At 39.4% G+C, this 21,477-nt stretch overlaps 1 protein-coding gene across 3 annotated transcripts in view; it reads right to left on the bottom strand.

Moving 5' to 3' along the window:
* Window positions 1–1,081: 1,081 nt before the first annotated feature.
* Window positions 1,082–21,477, bottom strand: part of CBFB (core-binding factor subunit beta) — a 68,763-nt gene continuing 48,367 nt past the window's right edge. For all 3 annotated transcript variants that reach the window (XM_074969097.1, XM_074969094.1, XM_074969095.1), the window contains exon 6: window positions 1,082–3,282. In XM_074969097.1, coding sequence (XP_074825198.1) covers window positions 3,263–3,282 — 20 coding nt within the window. In that variant the 3' untranslated portion in view covers window positions 1,082–3,262. The remainder of the gene's footprint in view (window positions 3,283–21,477) is intronic.

Here is a 21,477-nt window from a genome sequence, read left to right as displayed (position 1 = left end):
AGGCTCAAATCCCCCCTCTACCTGATGTGGGAAAGAGATTTGACCACTGGGTCTCCCTCGCCCTAATCACCAGGTGATGGGATATTCTGATGAAGGCCTCTCTCAAACTCTCCTGTTGAAGCTGTTCTACTGTGTATAAATAATTACAGTGTTGCCAACTCATGATTTTGTCACAAGTCTCATGATAATTAGTTTTCCTTAAAGCCCCACCTCCTGAGCTCAAGTGGATGTGTGATGATTTCAGCCTTCATTCTTAAAGAAAAAGTAAGTTTCTAGCCCTCGTGGCTGTGAAGAAAGCTTCAAAATGTGACCCCCCAGTGCACCCTAAAGGCTCAAATAGAAGGCAAATAAAAAAAAGCCCCCAAATCTATTATTTGTACATGATGTCATGATTTTTGAACATTTGGGGTTGGCAATACTGATTACATAATCACTGGAGCTGGTGCAGGAACTTGGGACTTCCATCTGCCAGCTGAATGCCCCACACACCAGGCTATACAGCCTCTCTCTCTGGCCTTTAAACTTCCAGATTCTCCTATGCCACTGTACTACTTTTTCAAACGGATCCTGCAAGCTGCAATGGATTAATGGTTCATACAAAAGTATGCATGCAAACGATCTGCTGTCATGCGTGTGCAGAGCTTTTTGCTGGGTTGGAAAAAGTCATGTTTTTTAAAAAAATTATTTGCCATTGTCTGAAGTTGTAGTATATACGGTTAGCGTAAATCTGGTTGTCAAACTACATGCAAAAAAACCCTTTCAAGAAAAGTCAGTCAAATTTTCAACCTTGACAGCGTCCCCTTACAATAATGGTAAGTACTTTGGGAATCTTTAATATTTGTGGAATATCAATACTAAAAGGGGATTTTAGGATGAGATGAAATGACCACTGGATGTCACTGTTGCTTTTAAAATGGACAGTAATTTTGGAAATGACAAATGACAGCAATTTGGAAACAAACCTGTTAGCGTCGATCACTAAAATGGTCAGAAATAAAACTGATAGCCATTTGTTTTCACTACACAGAAGTTTATTATGAAAGTTAAACATACAACACAAAAGGTAGCAAAAGCAATCCTGTAGCTTAAGGCAACTCTTAAAGGAGACGAATTCAAGAAAGGATGATGCAACTTCTGTTTAAATAGAAATTATGAAAAATATCAAATTGCATCAATAACTTAAAACGTACTTTAAAAAGTCTGCACTAACCAGCAGAGGGTAAGGTTTCTGATCTTAATGCCAGCATTAAGATATAGTAAGCAGCACAATGCTAAATGATGATAGGGAAAGTTCAGTATTTACACAAAGATAGTAATGTTTATATCTGATAGTATAATTTCCCATGTACTTATGGTTTGGAACCATGATCTGAAACCATTAGGAAAATTATGTAAAATAAATCTTCATACTATTCCATCGAAAATACAGGGGATGCAGAGAGGATCCAGGACTAGAACAATGGGTACCTTAAATATCACATTACAGAAGCTTTTTAGAAAAAAAATGCTTCTTCAGGGAAGGGGAGAGGGAAAACAACATGAGCCACAAAGAATGTGAAACCTTCTCTGTCAGATTAGCCAAATTTAAATGTATGTATCAATATCAAAGTATTTCCATTTTATGATGTTGTCACAGCAGTTACAGACAACTGTCTTAATGAACTGTTAATTATTCATGGTATTAACGTACAAGGAGTCCCAGTCACATTTCCATTATTTGTTTATACTTTTGCAAGACCTCATATAATTTCAATTCAAATGTTTTGCCATCAGTAAGGGTACCATATAAAAATAAATGTTTAATGATCCTAATCATACACAATTTCAGTTCATTTTCAAAATTTATCATGAAACCATAATTTTTTCTTTAAAATAAGTAGTCTAGCTTCAGCATTTTAATATTAAAGATTATTTCAAATAACAAAAAATTAATTAAGCTATACAGAAAGCATCAGCTTCAAACAATGCCAAATGACACTGCTGTTTCCAGTTTTTTCTTTAAAGTAATGGATGTTGATGGAAAATTGGGAATAAGCCTGTTTACAAAAATTATTCACACAAATGAATCCATCCCAAATCTTACCCTGTTGGAAAATGCCATATATACTGTAAATTAGTTTTATATGTAGACGATTTAATAAAAGAAAGTGTCCTATGGACAGTATGAGAGATTCTACACACAACCCCAAATCTCTCCTTTCATCATTCAGCATAAATTTACAAAAAGCATAAGATATAAAATACACTTAAAGCAGATATCTTGGACATGATTTTTAATACAATATCACCATTGCAGCTGATCACCTTTGTCCCCAGTTTAACATGCTGTCAAATCCAATCGTGAAGTTGCAATATCCCTTTCCAGAACTATTTAAAAAAATCCCTGAATAAAACAGAAGCCAGCCTGCAACTTCCTAGGAGTCTCAGTAGGTACTATATACAGGGCTATATTTACCACCCAAACTCGTTTAGTACAGAACAGAAGCTAGGTTAGATCCTGGGGCAGAATGCACTGACATCAAAAATATTTTAAAAACATTTTATTGTAAAAAATGGAACCAATGAATTGCTAGCAGTTAAAAGGATATTGCAACTTTAACAATCAAACATGCAGGTTAGAAAGCTGATTGACAGCTCTGTGCTATTGGGTTTAGCTTGTAAATAATGCAAAAAATGTCAGCAGTCTTTAAAATGTCTTGCAAATTTTGAAGATAAAGAAAATTGCAAAAAAGACAAGAATGCATATCTAAAATAGAGCAGGAGCACAATAATGACAACCAAAACTTCCAAAAGCCCATATAAAAAAATTAAGCTTGGAAAGCCTTGGCTTCCAGCAATTTACCAAAAACAAAAAAAAATTGTAATCTGCAATGTCTTGACCTATTTTTAGGTGACAATTTTTTTTTATTAGAGTTGAGGAAAATGGTTTATAGCTGCTTAAGTTTCCATTTCACTAAAATAGTGCCAACAAAAATAAGCTTGCATAGAAAAACAATCTCAAATTGCCACTGGCTACATGCTTACAATAGGAAATGCAGATATTGTAACATAAACATAGTGCAAACCATGGCAGTTCATGCTGGTTGTGACTGCCGCAGGTCAGGAAATAGACCATAGTAACCCAGTTATCACAGTTTCTGGTCTTTTATTTAATCTTTTGCCAAGTATAAGCAATGCATATGTGCAGACCCATGGCACGTCTGCTGCTGCTGTTGATTAACGCAGTTTGAGGTCATCACCACTTCCTAGGTTAGATCCAGGACTAGGGTCTTGTCTTCTTGCCTGCATTAATAAATATATGTTCAAAGTTAAAGGTACGGTTTGGAAATATCAGTTTAGTTGATTTTTTAAATGCATTAATTACAAGCTTATGACCACAAATAATTCCATGACACAAAATTTACACTTCAAATGGTTAAATACATACGATAAATACAAAAATACCATCAATAACCCCTACTTAATCACCCACCTTCATGCAAAAACTTTAGTAAAAGCAAGACTTCACACAATCCTTTGAAGGTCTGATTCTGGTTTTGATGGACCAGCAGAGGAAGAGCACCCTGGAGTAGAAGACCCTACACTGAAAATGCTGTGTCACAAGTTCCTGATGTTCAAATCTAAGGACTGTTAAATTACTACTTAATTTATTTCAACAGATGGGAGAGGTCAGAGGTAGCAGAGTGGCTACTAAATATAGTACAGACTCCAACCATCTAAGGCTTCAAGATCAAATTCAACAGCTTGCACTGTTCTTAGAAGGCAACTAGAGGACAGTGAAGTCTACAGAGTACAGGTACAATAGACTTGCACCAAGTAGGCAAATGCAGCATTCTGTCAAAAAATGAAGTGTCTAGATGTCTTCAAGTGCAGCCCTATGGAGAGCATGTTGCACTAATACAATCTGGAGCTAACAAAGGCGTGGATAAGTATGGTTAAGTCTGTGTCCGAGGACAGACCTTTATGTAGTCTCTTTGAAGCCAAAAAGTTGTACGCCTCATTTGAAAAAAGGATGGAAACATTCCTTTAATTGGAGGTGCAGATATCAGCCCTGCTGTTTCCTGCAAATTCATCCCCTACTCACCAGCATCACCACCCTCTTGTCTGACTTGAGCTTCTGCTGACCTTTTTATCCATGCTTTAACTGAGGTCAACCATTCGGAAAGCCAAGTGACTGCATTGTCTTGGTCAGACAATAATGCAGAGCTGAATGCCAGCCACACAATGGTGACAATGCAGCCCACCCATCTCACAATCTCCCCTACCACCCACATACAAAAATTGAACCAAAGTGAGACTAGAAGCCTGCAAAAATGCTTGCTGGGGGCAATGAGAAACTGCCCATCACCAGCCTCTGGAATCTCTCTGACAGGAAGGAATAAGAGTCACTGAAGCACAGTCTGTCCACTCCTGCTAGATACCATGTGAAAAATCTCCATAACCTCAGAATCAGTACTATGGCCAAAGGCTGATGACAGCTCCAGGAGACTCATCATGGATACATGACCTCCGTCTGTACCACAAATTTTCCATGACAAAAATCTAGATCCTCAGTCTGGCACGTCCACGTCTGCTGGGGTTCTATATCTCAACTGGACAAGCAGCCTGGAGACAACAGTCAAATCATGACAAGGATTTGGCCTTCACTCTCCCAGTATCCAAACTTAACATTTTGTTTAAGATCTGTAGTACATCCATCCACCTGTACACTGAGTTCTCTTTTACCTGGAATAACTACCATGAAACTATAGTATTTCAGACCACTCTGTAAGAGCTTCATGTACTCAGAACTTTAAGTCAATCAGGACGACACATCTCAGTGACTCCAACGCCAGGCCAGAGAAGAAAGCTGTTAACTTGGGCCTCAATCCTGCAAATACATACTTGCTTGACTTTATGCATAAGTAGTCCTATTCAAGTCAGTGGGACTATTCACATGTGTAAAATTAAACATTTGTAAGCATTTGCAGGACCTTAGATGGGATGTCTACAGTATAACAGGGCAGCTTTACACACAACCATTAATCCCAAATAAATCCTCTCCTGAAATTTATTAATATGATAGATGTTAACTATAATCCTGTTTTGGAGTGAAGAACTTACACACACCCACCCACAAAATATAAATAAATCCCTTAAAACTGTATCAGATTTTCTGCTACTTAAGTCATGAGTAATAATGCCAAAATTTGAGATAGAGATCCAGTAAAAACATCTAACAGTGCATAGGATGTATTTTCTTGTTCTATGACAGAAACAGGACACATTTTTAATGTCAATGCTTCTAAAAATGCAAGAAATGAAACTCTTTAAATATTTGAGTTAATCACAATACCAGCTCCATCAGGATCAAGACTAACCAAAACAATGAGAGAAGAAGCTGTTCAGCTAATAGAAAATGTTACTTTTCATTATGTTGATAACACAGTAATATGGCAGGTCTGTCCTCTTGGTGGTGTGTCAAACTGTCTCTCTTGCCTGACTAGTTAAGTTTTTATTTCCTTATTGTGCAAGCAGCAACCAGCTCAAGTGAAGAAGTATCACCGCACAGAATAATAGGATTCAGAAACGATGAAGAATATTCTGTTTTCGGAGGCATTTGCCTGCAGGTATAAAGGCCAATACATTTTTTGATCTGTTGCTAGAGGAAATCCATTTAAGGCTGACAATGGTCAAACTGTTCATAATTTTGAAATCATATATACTCTGGTGAGAACATTTTAAGAGTCTAAAAATAAATCCCCAAACAAACAAACAAACAAACAAACAAACAAACCACAACAAAACCCGAACACAACAAATCATTAACCTGCAGTTCGGGTTATAAATATAATCTTAGAAGATAAATAAGATAAGATATTTGAATAAGATGTTGTCGTTTTCATAAACGCAAGTGTCCAAAATCAAGGAATTTCTAAATTGACAATTAAAAAATATAAATCTGAAAGTGGAGAGTTAAGTTCTCTAACCTTAGTTCTCTTCTCAAGTATATCCCCACCCTGTCTACTCTCTTAATGACAAGTATCACAGCAAGCCTACATGTAAGCCCTGGAAATCTTACCATTTGTCCTGGAACACCGATAGTTGAGGACAAATTAAATCCCATATATTTTAGTGTTTCTGCTGCAGCTATATGGCCATTTGAATTCCTCATCCGCCATGGATTTATGCAGCAAAGCATACATCGCCGAAACACAAAATTTTTAATGGCTGCTACTACAAGGAGCTCAACTCCTGTGGCTAGTAAAGTGTTAAAAAGTTATGGTTCCTTTTCCATCTCAGCTGACACCACCATCGTTCAGGCCCAGGATCTGGTAGGTTTTTTTTGACTGCTCCCTCTTCACCCATCCAGGCCATATTCAAACACTACCACTATTTCCTCCTGAACATCTCTAAGATCTGTCATTTCCCCTCTGACTCTATAGCCAGCTCTTGAGTTCAGGACCTCACTAGATATTGTCTAGACTACCATTCCTCTCTGGCCTCCCAAACAAACAAATTGACACCCTTCAGTACATACAAAATGCTGTTCCGAAACTCCTCTCTCTTGTGCAGTGACTTGTTCATATAACTCCCTTTTTTGGATGGGAAGCTAATAGCGGGATTCATATTCTATCAAATTTAAACTTCTTGTCAGACCACCTTCAAAGCTCTCTCTATAACTGCCCCTCCTAACTTATCCCCACTTGTCAAGCTTCACATTGCCCTCTGCACCTTATGCTATGCCAATGTTCTCAACCTCATCCACCCATCTGTCAATCTCTCAATCACTTCTGTGCCTTCTTCCATGCAGCCCCATATGAATAGTACAACTCCCTGAGTTTGGGACACAAGGCCCCTATTCCATCCACATTTAAATCCCCATTAGGATATGTCTTGTACTCATGGGCGGTGGGTCACACAGGCTCGGGGAGGCTTTGCCTCCCCAAACAACCAGATGTTACCCCGTATCCTGCTGTGACTGCTCCCTGCAGCAGCATGCGGCTCCAGTCCTCCGGCTCCAGACCCCCAGTGCTCTGTTGGGACTGGGGCCTCACGCCTTCCTGTGCTCATGAGCTGGGAAGGCTATGGCTGCCGCTCACCTGCCCCCGCAGGCTGGGGCCACGCGCTGCCCTCCCTCCTGCGCTCCAGGCGCCATGCACTGCCCACCCTCCCAGCACTCCTTTGGAGCTGGGGGGCTAGCTGGGGGACTGGGCCAGTGGTTGCGGGCAGCGCTGGCGGGGGGCCTTGGGCAGAAGGGGCGGGGTTGGGGGGCTAGCCCATGCCTGTACTGCAATTAGACACCCACATCTGGCCTGCGCCAGCTGACTTGACTCACAGGTCTCAGCTGCAGGGCTGTTTAATTATGGTGTAGATGTTCAGCCCGAGCTGTGGGATCCTCCCACCTTGCAGGGTCCTAGAGCCTGGGCTCCAACCCAAGCCTGGATGTCTCCACCACACTTAAAACAGCCCTGCAGCCCAAGCCAGCTGGCATGGGCCAGATGCAGGTTTTTAATTGCAATGTCGACATACCCTTAAAGACCCATTTTTGCCATGTTACTTATAATGAATCAAGCAGACTTGTATATAATTTGCCTATTATTTCCCTTCCCATGCCTTGTTTCTACTCGCTTGTGCTTAGACTGAGCTCCTCTGAGCAGGAACCATCCTTCATAACTGTTTGGAAATCTCTTAGAGTGTAATGAGCGGTACCACAAACAGTATTTTCTTCTTTGCATCTGAATAAAAAGTCTTGATTTAACATCCAGTGATAGAGGCACAGGACAAATCTAGTTAAGGGATTTTTTTGTTCAAGATCTACATAAAATGATCATGTTTATTCCCTATAGGCTTTTCATTAGACTAATTCAGTTTAAACTAGTCTAAAAGAGTTTACTTTTGCCTCCGGTTCTGCTAATTTGAAGACATGGAGGAAACATTACTGACTTCCTATTTAAGAGTGCCAAAGGTGTTAACAGCTGCGGCCAACTTGACAAGATTGGAAGAACATATTACAAACTGTGCCTTTAATAAATATCAAAGCCTCTTTAAGCAGGATTTTTTTATTCCTTTCAAAGTGATATTCTAATTTATCCCACGATTTTCTAATTGTACAAGAAAGTCTAACTCAGCAAGCTCTTCTAAAAGATTTTTTTTCTTGTTCAATATACGAAAAGATTTTTTAAAAATTAGATCTCATATTTTTCTGATGTCAAGGAAATGTTTCACAATTTTATTTTTTTCCATTTTAAGTATTCTAATATCTTGATATATTTCTTTATTTTATATTTGTACAGTGCATAGCACAATCAGGTATTATTCCAGGCACTAATGCAAATAATACTGCAGACCATACTTTCAGCTGGTATAAATTAGCATAGTTCCAATGAAGTCAATGGAGCTACAATGATTTACACTAGCTGAGGATCTGGCCCTTTCTTTTTTTTGTGTGTGGTTAGTCTTACCACCTCTGGCCTCATTCCTCTTTGCTGTAACGTTGACATCAGTTATTTAAGTAATGATTAAGGCCCTGCTTGAATTGCTGGATGATTGTCAAATAATTGCAGCTGAGTTACAGACAAGAAGTGAAAAATGGTGGAAAAGTAATCATGGACCTTTATTATTTGCGGTAATTTGGAAAACCTGTCCTCAATGTCAGCCACCCAGGGTGGCCGATGGCCCCTGCTGTCAGGCACCCAGATGACAAAATTGTGGTGAATGCCTAATATTGTGGGATCTGCAATTTCCGCAATATCGCAAATTAAGTAGAGCCTTAGCAATGATCTAATTTACAAGTCAACACTTAATGCAAATATTGTAATTGAAAGTGTGGTTCCAGAACAGTGACTAAAAATTACATCATTACTGTACTTATTTGTTCCTTGTATTTCTTTTGAGTCCTACTTTTTGAATTTATTGAGAGAGAGGAAGAAGTTTTCCCATCATTACTGCAGTTAACCTACTTGTAGAACATGCAACTTGTTCTCAGCTAACTCCAAGTATTAACCTCAACTTGTTTAACACATATGCTCAACTCTATTCCCTCCTAACCCCAGGCTTTTTTTGCTCTCATTGCTTCCTCTCCCTTACTCTGAAACCATCCTCTCACCTGACTCCTTTATCTCTGCCTTCAAGTACAATATGTTATCTCATTTAAAAAAAAAAACAAAACCAACCCAACCTCAACGGAATAGCCTCTTTTCTATTTTCAGCCTTTATTTATTTGTCAATTTTAACAGTCAAGTAATCCACTCCTTAATCTGGGCTTTTGTGACACTGCATGTTCTCCTCCTCCACAAGCATACCTCACAGTACTCTGTTCTCTCCCTCACACATGTCCTTGTCTTTCCATGCCCCTGCCTCAGCTAAACTGATGACTCTCAAATTTACTTCTCTTTAACTTCCACTCTGTTCAGTCTTGCACCTCCAACTGTCTTTCCGACATGGTTTGCTGGATATCCTATTATTAGCTCAAACTAAGCATGGGAAAAGTTGAACGCTTTCCTAACCAAACCATCTACTCTCTCCTATTGTGAACTCTACCTTTTCGCCTGTTATGGAAACTTGTGACTTGTATTCAACTTCTTCCATATTATCTGACTGTAGCTAAATTCTGACTATTCTTCCTTCCACTACAATTACTCTAAAAATTAATTTTCTCTTTACTACTCCCACAACAAAAAACCTTTGTCCATTTGTGGTCATCTGATCTCTTTTGCAACTTCCTCTCTGGTCACGCAGCATCTCATACCTTTTCATTCAGTATGGACTGCAACTGCTAAGATCTTACTTCTTCAATGTTCTGATCATATCACTGAGCTCTTAGATTCCTTCCAAAGACGACTTCTCATCTTCTGCATCCAAGCTTCAGTTCCTCGTTTTCACCTTCAAGGCTCCGCACAACTCAGTTCCTGTCTACATCTCATTTACTCCTATTATCTATACTCTTTCCAAGCTCCCCACATAAGTGCCCTTATCACCTTTCTTCCATGAAGATCCTTATGCTTGAAAGTCCCTCCACAGCTGGTCCTCCAAATAGTCATCCTCTCAAGTCTTCCTTAAACACACTTCTTCTATTAAGCCAATCAGAAATAATCAAATAATTGTGTTAAAAATCAGACCTAATTTGAGACCAAAGTTTCATCTAGTGATCTGATGCATTTGTGTGTCCAAACATTACTGTCCAATTTGGATTATAAGCCCTTTGGGGCATGGACTGGGTCTTCCTTTATTATACCATTTACACACTGGTGATACTCAGAGCAAGCTGTATTCCCTTCTGCCTGCCTCTCAGCTGAAAATTGACAATTCCAGCTCCCATCATTGTAATGTATACAAAGCCTGATTTTTCAGAAAGCTTTCTGTGTGCAGACAATTGAATTAAAAAAGGAAACACAGTCTATTAGTCACATGCAGCGCTAAAGCTTTTAAATGCTAGTGGGCATCTGTCCCTTGCACCCAAGGAAGCCTTTTGTAAACTGCCTGCCTCCTTTATATAACTACAGATAATTTAGAGACTTTGTTTAAATCACTTTTCACATTAATTCATTAACCTTTTTACAGTGTTAATGGCGGTACAACCTGAACTATTCAATTCTAATGAGGCTGCAGTTCAATTTTCTTCCAACAAAAGGAGAATTGTGATGCATAGTTATTTCCTACTACAAAACATATTTTGTAATTTTGAAAAGCATACCCAAACTATCACTGAGAGTAGCTAGCAAAAGGTTAACCTTATTTATTTTTTTGCTTACATTATTGCTTCTAGTTTCAAGAGTCTCCTGCTATTTGGAAAGAAGTGGAATGCTATCTACATTTACGATTTTGCAGATTGTCTCAATGCAAAACCTTAGATAAATGTAGTTACTAAATTTACTTTCAGTGCATGTTTTCACATCTAATGGTAAAAACAGCAAATCACTTGACAGCATACTTCTGCTTTAAAAAAGTTTATTTTCATAAAAAAAATGTCCACAGTAGTTTTACTGTCAAATCTCAATGAAGACTCAAAAGTACAAGCATACGGTTACATTTATAATTTTCCTTATGTGGCCTTTTCTTTTAAATTTATGGAAGTACCCACATGATTTATGACATCATAGCTAGTTGTAAGTTTTTGCACAAGCCACTGTGAAACTACCACCAGCTCTGCTCTTTCATGTGAAAGGAATGACAAATTATGCTCAAGTGTACTGAAAAGCATTCATTACAGTATCTTATTATCTTACCAGTAAATATTGACAAAGACGTAATTTTGCATTTCAATGAGTGGGGATTTACACAGGTAATTCTGACAGTGAAAGGACAGCTCAGCCGAACTGAGTCATCCCCATTTATTTGTACTGACCTGTACATGTATAAATGTATGAAACATGTACACGTTCTATCAATCACCATTCTGCCAAACCATGTAGGCCACTGTATATAATAAATACATAACAACAACAACAAGATAGTTCTTTAGATCCTAGGAATATGAAGGAACCTATATATTATATATGAGAGAGAGAGAGAGAGAGAGAGAGAGAGAGAGTGTAGATCTATCTCTAAATACAAAAACACGTAATAAATTAAACACTTCCTCACTCAAACTTAGTCACTTCTCAGGTGGAGAGTAGAAACCAAGCAATGTGCAGGTGGCAAGAACACTGCATAATACTGGGAAAAAGTATGGACATTTTTGGCCATAGCCATGGGCTAATCTACAACTTTTATGGGATCTTTAGTATTGACACAGGACAGAACCTCAGTTTTCAGTAAGGCTGTATCTGGAAAACCTCCACACAGTATAATACCAGGAATTCAATTTATCCACCACAGAAACATAAAAAGCGTAAGTCAACTTTGCCAGGTTTAAAACTTATGATTCAAAGAATGCTCTGTATTTTAAACCTGATGCTTCTATACCATTAAGCAATTCCCTATGGAACTGGTGTAATAATTAGCCATAAGATGCTTATTTCAAAAATTAAAGAAAATACTAAAAAGTCACACACATGCAGATCTGTCATTAAATTTTGTGCTGTGAGTTTCTGAACATTGAGGGAGACTCATTTAAACAAAAAACTGCATCTGCCTTTTTCAATTTAGAAACAAAATATTTTTTCAATGAATCACACACCAAATTTGAGGGAAAAAAATCATCATCTTACTACTGCATACTCCACTTTTCAGCAGGATGCTGAAGTTAAATTTGAATGAGAGATTATTTGAAAATCCTAGGTTTGATGCTCAGAGAATTGCTTAACAATCAATATAAACGTATTACAAGAGTTTGGTACTTTTCACTACGAACAGATGAATGACAACTATTCAAAGTGATAAAATAGAAAGTACCTTGGCATAAACATTTGGTTATGAGAAGAGCTTGTATTTTACCAATTTGTTGACTTTGCAAAAATATAGACAGAACCCAGTGTACTGATGTTTCTGAAACCTAATGTTTTATGATTAACAGTGACAGTTTCATTCTAAATATCCTGAAATAGAACAGTTAATACTGTGGAAACACAGGGAGTTTCCAACACCCAAGAAACTTCACTCAACTTTCAGCACATGAAACCATGTAACTCTTTTGCAATATGGAAGGAATTATAATTGGCAACAAGCCAACTAAAATCTCTAAAGAAAGTAGGAGATGGTATGATGACTGAAAGAAATGCAGGAACCTATTTGACAGAAGACGTTTGAAATCCTCCTCATGACATGTTAGTCTAGACTGTTATTTATACTGAACTGGTCCAGACGCAGAAAAAAGAAAAAGAAAAGAAAAAAGAAAAAAAGTGTGTGTGGGGGGAGAAAGAAGAGTAGAGAATGTACTATGTCAAGTCCTACAAAGAGACTTTAAAGCTGAAATAATCGCCACTGTTCTCAAAGATCAACAAAAGAAAGGGTGTTTGGAGCCAATTTTGCTGCTATGCTCATCTACACACTCACTTTGGACAGCTTTGTCAGAACTTTACTCCAATATAAGTATAGGTCAATGGATAATGGCAAAGGTAGTAGGCTAGTACAGAATACATTTTATTTTTCATTAATTTGTTACTTAAAAACAAAAACTGTGGCTGACTCAAAAGCAACTACTCTTTAGTTAGATTGTAAGCAAAGACCATCTTTTTGTTCTATGTTTGTAGAATGTCTAATACAGTGGGACCCTGGTCTGTACCTTGGGTTCCTAACTGCTAGCACAATACAAATAATTAATAATCTAAACTGTATATATAACTAATCTATGTAACCATGCATTATCGTTGTTACCTTATCCCCCCTCCCCCATTCTTCCATTCGTAATACCTCTTTATGCGGTCTCGTTTTAGGCCCTGATTCCGCAATAAGCTCTGTGTGAGAACTGGGCTCACTGCAGGATTAGGGCCTTAGACTGTGAGCTCTGCAGGACAGGGACTGTCAGATGTTAATGTCCCCGATTATCACCCATAAATCCATGCAGAGAGAACCTTATACACACAAGCCTCCCGTCTCTTTGGCACTGTGACCTCACTTCCACCTTGGAGCTTACAGAAGCATCTCTATGGATTCAGAGATTCTTGGAGAAGGAGCCGGGAGAGGGGTATGAACAACTCTCCCTTTAGCGCACTGGAGTTGTCCCAGAAAAGACACTACAGCCCCAAGCTGCTGCCCCTCTCTAGAGATCCTGGGGGCAGCTATAGGTAAGGGGATCCAGAAGCACATGGAGACCTTGTTGAGGGTTAGATTTGGGGGGGAGGCAGGGGGGGGAAGGGAGAGGACTTGCATGAAGATGGCCCTGGCTTGTCAGGAACCACGGGGCATTAGCTAGGTTTAGGGGCAGAGAGAGGACAACGACGACAACAGAACACTCCCCTCTCCACACACAAGATGGAATCGTGTGCATGTGGGGTGGAGGGGAAGAGAATAATCTCAGAGGGAATTTTAGATGACACTGTCCAACCCCAGAGTCCTCCCTAGGTTCTTCTGGTTAAGGAGATGATCTGGCTAACTAAAGTACTAGCACAATGGGGTGAGAAAAAATGTGCAACAGCAAAGGACAATTTTAGAGTCCATAAAATTTTCCCTCAACAGCATTGTGTTTAGTAACTACAAATTACTTTGCTTACAATTTCCCTTCTTCTTAGCCAATGGCACAAAGTTACTGGAAAATTGGTAGACACTGTTAATTAGGTATTTTCCTGGTGCAGAGGAACCCCTGGGTGGGATAAAGCTAGAATAACCTGCCCTAGTCCACCCTACTTTTCACCACCCGAGGACATGTCAGCGCTATAGATCAGCAATCCTTTGGCTGCCAGAACAAACCCTTGGGAGTCATGACAACCAGCTACAAGTTTGCTCCAACTTGCACTGGAGGCTAAAGCAGTCCCTGGAAGGTCCCATGACTAGGTGTGGATAGATAAAATGTATATAGGGGCACCATTACCTAAGTTTAAAGGTCAATTAAGACCAAATATTTGAAAGTTATACCTCACTCATTCAGCTATCAAGTCCAGAATTTAGGATTCCTTGTTTGTACACCTCATTTGGTGCATGAAAGCTCATCAAGAGCTGCCGGGAGCAAAAATTCTAAGTGCAGACCTGTCAGGTAATTAAGTTGGGACCTAATTTTAAATAATAGTCTTAAAATACGCCATTTAAGTAAATTAGAAGTATGGTGTTATGGATCTGACATTTTGCTGACATATTGTCTGCCTTGTTTATTTATACAGTAAGCTCTTCAAGGCAGAGACCAGTTTATTTGTTTTGACAGCACCCAGAACAATGGGGGGCCCTGATACTGACTGAGCTTTTGGGTTCTCATAACAAACATTAAATAATATTAATAATCATGGGTATGAATTTAGGCCAATTTTTCCAAAGTAGAAGCCTAATGGTAGGCTTCTAAGTCCATATGTCGGATCTTAAATAGGTAGCTCGATTCTCCAAAGTGCTGAACGCTGTGACAGACCCAGACCAGTGAGGTACAGGAGTCTGGTAGAAGGCAAATATATTGGCCACTAGATGAACAGTTTTCTGTTCCCTGAGTGACCAGAGCAGGGGCTGCCCTAGAGCAATCAGGAACCTGCCAGAACCAAATTAAGACAGGCAAGCTAATCAAGACACCTGGAGCCAATTAAGAACTTTCTAGATTAAATTATGGCAGGCAGGGTAATCAGGACACCTGGTTTAAAAAGGACTTCCCATCAGTGGCGCGCCAGGAGCAGGGAGTGAGAAGGTGTGCTGCTGGAGGAGTGAAGAGTTCAAGCCTGATCAGGCTTCCGGAGGAAGATCCTGCAGTGAGGATAAAGAAGGTGCTGGGGGGAAGGCAATGGGGAAGTAGCCCAGGGAGTTGTAGCTGTCACACAGCTGACACAGGGAACATTGTGGACAGCTGCTATCCACAGGGCCCTGGGCTGGAACCCGGTGTAGAGGGTGGGCCCGGGTTCCTGCCCATCCCCCCAACTCCTGATTGGACATGAAAGAGTTGACCCAGTCTGTGAGAAACGCCAGAAGGGACGGTCTAAATTGGAAAGGGACCTGCCCTGTCCCCGACCCACTAGGTGGGACACAGAGACTGCGGGTATTGTTCTCCGTTTCCTCCAGGCTGGCCAGTGATGAGGTTAGCTGAGTGGATGGCAGGTTTGAGCCACTAGCAAGAGTTGCCAAATGGAGGGCTGCCGTGAATCTCTGAGGCAAGCAAATCCGCCAATAAGCGCAGGACCCACCGAGGCAGAGGAGGAACTTTGTCATAACACCCACTGACTTCAATAGGAGCTACTGGGTTGAACACTTTTGAAACTTTTGTGGACCTTTCCTTTAGGGTCCTATTTTGGAAAATCATGGCCTTAGGTATCAATACTTTGATTGTTGACAAGAACATATACAGTATTCATTTAAATAGAAATGAAGCTACACATAGTGGTCATCAGTGGTAAATACTAACAACAACAACAAAAATTTAGTTTTTTAGCTGGTTATATTTATTAGGTCATATGACCTCAAATACCTCCATATTTAAAGCATACATTTCCCATGGAGAGACCAGAAAATCTAAAACAGGATGAATCAAGAAATGGTCACAGAAGTCTCTTTCATGGGCATCTGTAATGTGATTCTTAATTGTATTCTGGCAGCTACATACTATGGGGATAAACAGATTAGATATGCTATATTCTTTGGCATCAAGTATCTGCATCTATTATTTATTAAATAATAAATGAAAAATCAAGCTACATTATGAACAAGAAAAAACCCTGAACAATGAATGGCAGTCAGTTGCTTTTAGGACTACCTACCTACTGACAAGCTTTTAAAATAATCACTAGGAACATAAAATTTAGCAGCTTTCTTGACAAAGATTATATAAAGCATTTAACATCAACCTCCATCAAGATTCCATTTTGTGTTTCCTGTAAATTCTATTTTCTAAAGACACCGTTTCCTTTACTAAAAGCCCACAAACAGTTCAACTTCTAATAGATTAGTTGGATTTTGTGTTTAAGTGCTGAGTGTAAGAAAGATCTGAAACTGCTCTACTGACTTCAAACACAGACAATACAAGTGAGACTTTCCTTCTGGATATATGCCAAGCTCATCCAGAAGTGTCAATCATATTGCAACTTATCATACACTGGTAATGTGTCTGGTCCAAATGACAAATTGGATCTTTCAAGTCTAATGGAATCCATCACACAGATATAACTGACCTTTTATTATTTTACTGTATTTAACAAATTTCAAACTGAACATAACTTTTAAAAAAATGTCTGAGATCATAAGATGTGAACATAGTCAAACATTCCAATAATCATTTCGCCATGGTACTGTTCCACAAGAGGTTCAAAACAGCTAATTTTAGCCTATAAGTGCTACAAAGTGCATATATTAAAAAAAATCCCAATTATTTATGTTCTGTACACAATCAATGCTGAATATAGTACAGAGAAAATCAATTTTGCAAATCAGGAAATACTATAATATAAGCATCTTCTTTCAGTCAATGAAGGTTAGAAGGGGGCTGAGCAATGGAGAAATACTGACTGAAAGAAATCAATACTAATTATATATTTATAACAGCTATACTAGCCTTTAAACAATACTTCCTCAAAAGAAAACATTTCAGATTTTATCCTAGAAAAGAACACTTTCACATCAATATAAAATCTTAACTATTTTAGATTTAAAAACTTTTCTTTAAAGTTACACTGCCACAAAAACTGACATTTCACTACAGAAAACATGATACTGGGTTGGGTCAATTTTTCAGCATAAGATGCCAAAAAGCTGCAATTTCATGCTACCTTTTAAACAAAGAAACAGCTATTGTGATGGCTCTAGGCAAAAGTACAGATCAGGAATTCACACAATCCAAATTATGAATGTAAATTAACAACTCTTGGCCTGATCATGATTTAGAGCTCTTTGGGGGGGGGGGGGGGGGGGGGGGGGGGGGGGAGTAGGATCATAGCTGGTAAAGAAGCACATGGCCTCTCCATGGGTGGCCCTTATACATCCCTGGAAACTTTATGGATGGGATCCAGAGCCAAGGTTTTATCCTGTACATGTAGAAGGATTTCCTTCAAAATTTCTGGGATTTCCCCTCCCCCCCAGGGTGAGGGACGAATTAGGAAGAAATCAAAAAGTAATGAAGTTTCCTTAAATTGGGAAACTTGGAACTGTGAAGATCACTTATTTATTTAGGAATTACAGGGTAAGTAAAATGGAGAAAAATTTAGTGAGAATGAGCTGTAAGAGAAAAATCCTTGTGGGGGCACTACCAGAGAGGTATGTTGGAAACTAATTTGTCATTGTATGTGTATCCTAGATTTAAAAACGTGCAAATATTTATCACAGGACACCAAACAGACCGGACTATTTCAGGGAAGAGCAAACCACTCTACTTCTTTCCTAGCAGTGTTACTACAGAGAGAGAACTGCAGTAATATGCAAAATGAACACAAACAAGAAAAAATAAATTTTTAAACCACTGAATTTTTTTTTTGCATGAAACATATTCAGAAAGCTTTGCACAACTCAATCGCAAGAAAATTAAACTCAGCAGAACATCTCTGGCCAAGCTCATGCACAACAGAATGGGCTGGGAGAAAATTTTAAAATTTGAGCTTTTGTCATAAAATGTATACAATCCAAGCTTTCAAAAAACTGTTTCCATTATATAACTAAGTCCCACAATACAAAGCTAACCCTCACAAAAATTATTTGTAGACACCATAAAACAGGAGCATATACTGTAATTTTTCCATTTCACATTACCCATTCCTTGCTGTAAGACCACCATTTTGGTACCTCCTGCTGCACTAAACAGCCGGCAGAAAGTAGATGATTGCAGCTTTCTGTGACTGAATACAGACCATGTTACTTCCAACATATTCTGACTCCACTAGCCTGGGGTCCTGCAATCATTTCTTCAACAAAGGCTGTCTAGCTGGCACTGTATTAGAAGCTCAGTTAAAATACGAAGTGAAATTTCTACTGAAATAAACTGTATTATGTCCACACAGCATGAGAAGATACTCTTGGAACTACACCTTAACTTCTTCAGGAGCCTGAGCCCTCCAACCCACCTCTCTGGTGTGGAAACAGACTCCTGTGAGAGAGACAGCAGGAGCAGCAAGATCACTTTACAGCTGAGAGCCTCCTGCCAGCTCCAAGACTTCAGCAAAGACTCAATTCAAATAACTGCTGCTTTGTCCAACCACAATGATCGGATCTCTAGTATCTGAAATAATTACCATCCACCTTTGCCTCCAGATCTTTAAATAAATATATTAAAGAACAGTCCTAGCACTGATCCCTGGGTCATCCATACTGAAAACAGACCATGACAGGAAGAGACTGGGAGAAGATACAAACAATCTCAGATATACTGTATAGATCCTCTAAAAAACTTTTATTATGCCTGTGGGTGTAAACAGATTTTTTTTAAAAAGCACTGCTTTTCTACTATTTCTATTTTCTACTATTCTATTATTCTACCAAAAGTTTCATTATTATGCAGCCATTGCAGTCTCTATTTTATGTTTCCGAAAGTACCACTGTGCCTAACCTTATAGTCGTTAAAAAAATAATACCCTCTCTTTATTAACAAAAAATAGTTGAACTGTTAAATGCCTAGTATAGGGATTGTTCTTTGGCAATGATCTACCTGTTTGTTACATTTGAAAAATAATCTATGTAGAGACTTTAAGAATAAGCAAACATCTCTACTAAGAAAGAAAGCTGTATAAAGAAAGAACAAAATCTGTGATCATTTTCATATGCTGCCAAGCTCTGGATGACTATTTCCAAAGAGCTGGCGCCTCTCTTTTGGGTAGGAGTGGCTGGAGTATTACAAGATTTCTCTCTCTCAAACTAGAATCTGGTCTCTATTAAAGCTATTTCAACTATAGTACTACAGTCTGAAATTTTCTAATTTTATACAGACATTGTTGCAATCCATAGGAGAACTAACTGATGAGATGTTAAAAAGTCTAGTGGTTCCCAGATTTGCTGATCATGCCATGCTAAGCAGTATAAAAAGTTGAAAGATTTCCAAGTTTTTAATATTAATTAAAAGTGTAACTTACTCTCAAAAGAAACCAATACTGGTATCGGTGGGGTTCCACCCTTATGGTAATTCAACCACTACAGATTAAATGTGCTCAGTTTCTAAGAAGTCAATTCTAAGATGTTTCTTTTGTCAGCACTGTGAAAACTCAATGAATAAGATGTTTGCAGGCCAAATTATGCTCTTAGTTACACCTCTGAACTCATCCACCATTAGACTTCACTGGGGCTGTACGAGCTTAACAGTAGAATCTCAGTTTTCCTGAAAAAGAGTAGCTTTCTAGCCCCTCATGGTTGCAGAGAAAACGTTGAAATTGTGAACCCTAAAGACTCCAGCACCTGAAGGTAAACAAAAAGTACCCAACATTTATTTTATTTTAAATCTCATGACTTAAGCTTATATCATTTTTTTTTTGGGGGGGGGGGGGGGCGGATGCTAGGGGACTGATTATGCATTTTTAAACATTTGGGGTTGGCAAGACTGCATGGCAGTGCTACAAGTTCCTAGAGTAGAGGAAGCAAAGGTAGTCTCCCGTAATTAATCAAGTAAATTGCCTGAGGCCTTTCTAACTAGCTTTTCCTTAGAGACCAGCCCAGCGCAGCTCTTCCACATGCCTTCCACTCTTTGCTTACTGACTTCACCAGTCTCCGTAGGCCTGTTCCCCAGCTTGACTTACTTTCTGAACCAAACCTTCTTCTTGGTCTCATTCCCAGATCTTATCTTTTCACTTAGCAAGGAGACAGAGCTCTGCATGACCATGAAGACAAGAGGAGATAAGATAGTAGATTTCTTTCCTGTATCACTCAACCCTAAAGCTTGTGAGAGGACTAGTCATGGTGCCATTATGGGGAACTGAATAGGCAGCTACAGGTGAAGCAGGGAGTAGGAAGTAAAAACCTTGCATGGCAAAGGAATTCAAACAAACAGTCACCACCTTGGTTCCCTTCTTATACCTTTTGTTGCCCCTGCAACATCTTCTCTAGCTCTCCAACACTTCCCTTATCCACATTAGCAGTCCTCCCTCAGGCTTCCCCTTCCTGGCCTCACTGAGCTCCTGCTTTCCACCTTCCCTTCAGGCTCCTTTGTTTCCTCAGACTCACTGAGTTCCTGCTCTCTTCTCACTGAGAAGAGAAGGAGCTAGGACCAAGAGAAAGGACAGAGCTGGCCAGAGGAGCAAACCCAGTGAGAAAAGATGAAGATGGGGCTCGGGAGCAGGTCCAACGAGAGGGAAAGGTGAGAGTGGAGTACGGCCAAGCCACAGGGGAAAATAGTTAGCAGGGTCTGAATCAGTTCATTGGTGTTGCTACCCATAAAGAAAAGGACTGATGGTAACAGGAGCAGCAGCCAGAATTTCCAGGCCTCTCTAGTGTCTGTGGAAGAGGCAGAAGGTGGCAGACCCTCATTACCGCTACTAAAATGCCCCTTCTTCAGAGCTGCTAGCATTTATTTAATGATTAAAAAAAAAAAGTCAGCCTTTATGTCATGAGTAGGGTCCATTTTGGTCAATTTCACGGTCATAGGATTTTAAAATAGTAAATTTCATGATTTCAGATATTTAAATCTGAAATTTCATGGTGTTGTAATTGTAGGGGTTCTGACTCAACTCTGAAGGCAGCAGTGCATAAGTAAGGATGGCGTGGTATCGTATTGCCTTCAGAGTTGGTACAGCAGCTGCCGCTATCCAGCCACCCAGGTCTGAAGGCAGTGCAGAACTATGGGTGGCAATATTGCAACATCCCTACAATAACCTTGCAAATCTCTCTCCCCCCCCCCACGACCCTCTTTTTGTTGGGATCCCCAGTTTGGGAAACGGTGGTCTCCCCCTGTGAAATCTGTATAGTATAGGGTAAAAGTACAGAAAAAGACCAGATTTCACGGTCCGTGACGCATTTTTCAGGACCATGAATTTGGTAGGGCCCTAGTCATGAGTCTGCAACCAGTAATTGGGGCCACCTACAGGGAAA

This window comes from Natator depressus, chromosome 12 (assembly GCF_965152275.1).
Source record: "Natator depressus isolate rNatDep1 chromosome 12, rNatDep2.hap1, whole genome shotgun sequence".
NCBI lineage: Eukaryota > Metazoa > Chordata > Testudines > Cheloniidae > Natator > Natator depressus.
Note: the sequence above shows the minus strand (reverse complement) of the source record. Positions and strands in the feature narration are given on the sequence as shown.